The 6,000-nt window shown below is 39.8% G+C and overlaps 1 protein-coding gene across 1 annotated transcript in view; it reads right to left on the bottom strand.

The window, feature by feature from the left end:
• The window catches only part of frmd3 (FERM domain containing 3), a 56,775-nt gene that overhangs the window by 16,599 nt on the left and 34,176 nt on the right, over positions 1-6,000 (bottom strand). The window contains exons 10-13 of the mRNA XM_022757690.1: positions 4,258-4,346; positions 2,292-2,366; positions 391-459; positions 58-182 (exon numbers count right to left, since the gene is read on the bottom strand). Coding sequence (XP_022613411.1) covers positions 58-182; positions 391-459; positions 2,292-2,366; positions 4,258-4,346 — 358 coding nt within the window. The remainder of the gene's footprint in view (positions 1-57; positions 183-390; positions 460-2,291; positions 2,367-4,257; positions 4,347-6,000) is intronic.

Raw genomic sequence — 6,000 nt, 5'->3', positions numbered from 1 at the left:
GGGGGGGGGTGTATACTTGTGTGTATGCATATGTTTGTTGAGCAAGTAATATCCTACCATTGTCTGTGGCTGTCTCTTCGTATTCGTTGGTGGAGGGCAGTGCAGGTACCAGAGGTTCCATATTCATGATGAGGTTTTTATGGCTCAGTGAGTTAAAACTTCGACTCTGACCAAACTGGGCTCTGAAAACACAAACATCAACAACACTGACTGCTTTGTTGCCTATTTTTGCAAGCTTTCCTTGTAAATGTTGAGCTCAATAACGGGATGATAATTTGATTAATTCAGGTAATATCTATCTGCAGAAGGATATTACTGTAAATAAGCAAGCAGGCAATGACATAATTTTTGTTTATGGTTTTCTGACTGTGTGAAAGATTTGATCTTTACCTGCGCACTACTGGTGGCTCCCTCTGAATCTTGGAACTGGCTTCAATCACTTCCTTGGCTACTCTTCCACTAACAGGGGAAAATACAGGTTAATTGCAAGAAAGACAAAGAGGTGCAACTGCTGAGGAAGTATTGTAATTTCTATTTTTCATGTTGCATTTTTCAAAATTCAATTGCAAAGAGCTTTAAAAAACAAAACAAAAAATAAAGAAAATACATTAAAACAGCAGCAAAAGAACATGAAGGAGCCAATAAGCAACACTGATGAGTGATTAAAACCAAGACTATAAAATAATCAATCACCTCTTGTTTTGAATAAAGACTTATTGAGGTCCATAGGCTGCAGATGGGTAGATACTGTCTGAAGAGGTTTGCAGTAAGTCTTTGTGACAGATGCATGTGTGCCTTTTAAAAGTATTTTGAAATTGAAATTCACATAAGCCAATTCACATTTCATATGACGTTTTTCATTGTGTCCCTGTCAGTAATTAGATGCTGTAAACTGGAGCCAAGCATGTCTGAGAGGAACTGGACGACAGATAATTGCAGTGGTTACTGTCAGAAAATAATAATCTGTGGTTTTTCACTCGTTTTGCAGTTGTTTTTCATAATTAGAACTGTTTGTGTTTCTGCAGAGCAGGCAGGTTCCTGCCAGCAAGGTCAGCAGCTCCATTAGTCTGATTGTTGGACGAGTGGAGTTTCTGGACTCCGGCCAGTTTGGTGCGAGCCAGCAGCCACCATCCTACCCATTAGTCTATTGTTGGTGAGATTGATGGGTAGGTCATAAATTAGAGGGTGAAATGAAATATCTGGGGTGCTAGACATGCACTTGAAGCTCAAGTGACAGTCACAGCAACACTGCATGCTGGTAAATGTATGCCTATGCTGGAATATGACGGAATCAGCTGATCCAACACCACAAATCTGTTTCCCATTTTGCATTTGCTCAAATGACCAATTCCCATATTTCAGAACAAGCTCTACCATATGCCATTACTCATAGTTGAACCTTAAGCCAAACTGCTTTAGCTAGCTGATGAAATGGAGCAGACTGTAAGTGTAAGCCTGGTGAAGAGGTTCGTCTGTGATGATTATTGAGGCATGGCTTCCAGAGCAGATTTATATGGAGGCTTTCCTGTGATATTAGAGTCAGTAAATCTCAGAAACCAATGCAGGATGTAGTAGGATGTAGGTGCTGTTGTTGACGGGCTCAAGGTCAACACACAGCACCGGTATGTAAAGTTTTTAATGTTAGGACAAAGCCACTATGATTCAGGGAATTCATTGATTTTTGCCACTTTCGCAGCAAAATACCTGAAATTAAATGATGTTATTAACAGTAACATGTAAAGTGTAACTGTGAGGGTTGAGCTGAGTGTTGAACTGCTGAAGGTCTGTCGGTGAATTTGTATGAGATAAAATCTAGTGAATGGTTAATTCTGTTTCTGTATCATTTCATCTCTCCCTGTTGTCTCTGGTTATATTCCAGCATAATCTTCTCTCATGACATTCCCTGTTTTTTCTGTGTCATTGTTTCCCAGCTTTCCCTATATATATATATATATATATATATGTATATATAACACACTGTTGCTCATAAAGTTGGAATAATATTGTTTTCAGACACAATCCTCTGTTATTCCTATTTAAATGCATCAGTAATCACTTTGGAAGAGATTGACTACTAAAGTTTTGAGAAGATATACACTTTATCTGTCAAGAATAAATCACATTTCAACATCATTTCATGGAAAGTGGTAAAAAATATTTTGCTATTCCAATCTTTATGAGCAACAGTGTACTATATATATATATAGAGTATATAATATACTATATATTAAATTAGGTATTACATATAGTAAACCAGTATTATGGTAACCGGTACTTCAATAGTGTCTCACCTGTATCTGAACCTGCTGCCTTTGAAGAAGATGTTACTGCTGGAAACTGTCTTTATCTGACTCGACTTTGCACACCTGTCAGAGAGAGGGAGGAAGAAACACAAAGAGACAAAGAACTTAACATCATCAGAAAGAATCTAAAGCACAAACACTGAACAGTCCATTCTTTTAAAGAAACGCCTTTTGTGGATTTGTTTGTAACTTTAATCCTTTCCACAACACATCTCAACTGTAGGTAATGTACCAAGAGTGACCGGCTGGCAGTGACTTGTTGTGTACAGACTTGGCTTCTTAAAAGGCAGGAAGAGGAAGCTGTTTCAGGGTGTACAGGTTTAAAAGTTTATGCTGTAGGTCGAACCTTCTTGTTTTGCTCAGGATCATTTATCATGTGAAACCAGGCTCCAGAGAAACAGAGATGGTGCCAGAGTACAGAGACACACCTTTGCTTTGCTTAGTGTGTGTGGGAGTGAATCAGAGAGGGAGAGAGAGAGAGAGGCTGTATGTTCTCAAAGCTCTGCCTGGCTGCCATTTACAAACTCAATTCACTCTGATTTGATTAAGGGGCTCTGATGCTTGTCTGACACCCGAGATGACATGCCCTCCCTCTCTGTCCGCCTCTCACAGACACACAAGCTGCTGTCATTAAGAAGTCAATATCCAGGGTTATACAGGCTGGAACTATTATCAGGAGGCTTTTATTACATCACCAATATGTCTTCCTTTTGTTAGATTTGATCAATGAGCCAATTGGTCTGCTGCAGCAGATAAAATCAAAAGTAGCAAAGGGAAATCAATCAAATATTCCAAAACTAAAACATGTTAATAAAGAAAGTGTGAGTGAACAGTATGAGGAAATAGAAGTGTTGGAAAGAACACAATATATACAGAGGGTGAGGTAGACCTTCAGAGTGACTGACAGTCTGGAGGAGGAAGGACACCATGAGGAGATCACAGAGCAGCCCTCGAATTCATGTCAACAGGACATTACATCTGACGAGCTGGTTACAGCTAGCAGTTCTTTTCATCCCACTCAGCACCAGCTTCCCACTGCATCCTTTGCAGTTTGTCCTCAGGTCTCCCTCAGGTGGATATTTCTTCACTCTATTATTTTCTTCCCTTTGTGCTCACACAACTTTGTTTCATCTGCTCTTTACAGGGCCAAAAAATCTACAATTCGGCTTGAAAACTCGGGACGCATCAAGTTGTGGTCTGATCCCTCTCTCTCTATGCATGCAGAAAGTACAAGCTCAAATTTCAGGAAAAGTTGATGGGAAAAGGAGGAAAGCTTCAAGCTTCTGGGATGTTTAGCGCAACAACACAAACACTGTGATCACGAGTCTGAAAACTTCCTCTATAAAGTGCAAGAAATTGCTTTTATGATATTCCCACTGAACCCTGACCAAGGCAAAAAAGTTGTTCTTTTTTTTTTGTTTGTAACCTTGTGTTCGTCATGATGACAGACAAAAGTAGAGTTTAATCTCCGTTCTCACACGTTCGCCTTCACCCCAAGCTTGTTTCCATTCGTGACACGCCAGCAGTGTCAATAGTCTCTGCAGATCAGAGTGACATCCTCGGAGCGATCAGCTGCTCCCCAGTGAAGGACAGCAGCATATTGTTGCAGTGCCACAGTGAAGCAGTGAAATAAGGTTAAAAGAGCGATAATGTGCTAAAAATAAAAGTGGAACATGAAGGAAAGCAAATTAAACCAACAGGGAGAAAAGTTTTAAATAAAGATGGACTTAAGAACTGTTGCAGCGGATACCCATTAGATAAGTGCCATCTTATATATTTGTAATGTTGACAAATCTTAATGCTTAAATGTGTATTCATCTTCTCCACTTTTTGATGGAAGGGACACTTTAGGGTGAAATAAACTATCTTTCAGTAAAAGACCAGCTCTATATGTTTCCTGGGTGTGTGTGTGGGTGCGTGTGTGTGTGTGTGTGTAAATGCATGTCAGACCCACTTGTAAAAGGCCTGGTTCTCCACGCCACACTTCCATAAGTGCTTACACGCTGCAGGGGTCGAGGTGTGAAATGTCAACACCAGTTTCTTCTGCACAGAAAAGGACAAAGACACAGAAAGACAAAGAAAGAAAGGCCGTGAGGATGAGAATTGAGATTACCAAAAGATGTTTGAATAAGGACAAGAGCAGTGCTGAACATGATGAGAGGGAGCTGTGCAAACTGCTGACCCACAGACCCAAAGCCAATAAGCTTAGCAAGATGTAAGACAGATATAGTGAGCTGGCCACAGTGTTCAGCAGTAAAATGGTCTGCTAGCAGGACATGGGTCTTTGTGGACTGGGAGAACGAGGGATATATTCCCGTAAATGTCTAATTTTCAGTCCTGTGTGTCTGGTAATACAAGATCCCAGATCAATGCTGCTCAACAACAAAGGGGAGGAGATGAGCAAGAGAGGGAGAAAGGAAACAGCCAGATCAATAACATGGGGGTGAGTTACTGTAAATGGTAACAACCATGTTTCGCCATACCTATAAATTTTATGGAGAAAAAAAAAGGAAAGGATTTGGGACCATGGATCGCTGTACACTGATCCGGCTTGTTCCCTTTCCTAAAGCCTCTTAGTCAGCTATATTGCCCAGCCCCCTCAGTGCTGCACATCAGTTTTATTAGGTATGTAGTTGTGATTTACACACATGTGCTGCAGTGGCCATGTGTGTGTGGTCACAGGCATGTGGAAGTACCAGAACTGCATGTTAAAATATTATTAACAAAGTGTCTTTGGTCCCACTTTGGCTGCATGCAAAGGTGCTTTTAAAGCACAACAATAGTTTTTATGATGCAGATTTAACTGCTCCGAAACACTGACAAGATATATTTACATGTACTATAGTACATGTGTTTATGATGCATTTAACTTGCAATGACTTGTGTTTCCAATACCTCAATCAATGGGATGCACTAATGTGTTAGCTAGTTCTCCACTGCTATCCCCTGGTGTAAATTAACCATTTAATGTATTTCTAAGCTGGAGCACCAATAGGTAACTAAATGACGAATAAGATAAATTCCTATTTAATAAGCCTTTAAAGTGTGTGCTATAGTGTCAAAGCCATGAAAAGCTGCCATCAGCTCAAAGTGGGACAGCAACATTAATGTGTTAAATAACAGAGGTGAGGGCAGATAGTGAAATCATGCAGTGACCTATCACGCAGTGGAAGACTTCACACCAAGATGATCAAAATCCTAAAACACTGTGAAAAATCTTCCTTTCAGAAATTATGTGAATATATACAGGATATACTGTATATACACACACGTACACACACACACACACACACACACACACACACATATAAGGACACCGTCAAAGTGAAGAAATCAACATTTTTCTTATGGAGAAAGTTACAGATTATGCATCATAATATCACATAATCTGTAGTTTACTGATGATGAGCTGTGAAGCTTATTTTGATAATGTGGCTGTGACGCATAGTTGCACAGGAGAGGGACAATGAAGACATTTCAACCATAGAATGGACTCAAAATAACTAATAATAATTAACTAAACTGAAAATCAATTGATAAACTGAATGAAATGGCAACGCAGACAACTTTTGAATACAATGATATGAAACAAAATGACACAAACAACCAAATAATGAACACGGTAAAAGATGAAAAAGGTCCCCTCCAGTTATAAAGGGAGGTGAAGGCAGGACTGTAGGGAGAGGCACCAAATTGA

This window comes from Seriola dumerili, unplaced genomic scaffold (assembly GCF_002260705.1).
Source record: "Seriola dumerili isolate Sdu_G_001 unplaced genomic scaffold, Sdu_1.0 BDQW01000290.1, whole genome shotgun sequence".
Taxonomy (NCBI): Eukaryota; Metazoa; Chordata; class Actinopteri; order Carangiformes; family Carangidae; genus Seriola; species Seriola dumerili.
The sequence above is the reverse complement of the archived record's forward strand: the minus strand, read 5'-3'. Positions and strand labels throughout refer to the sequence as shown.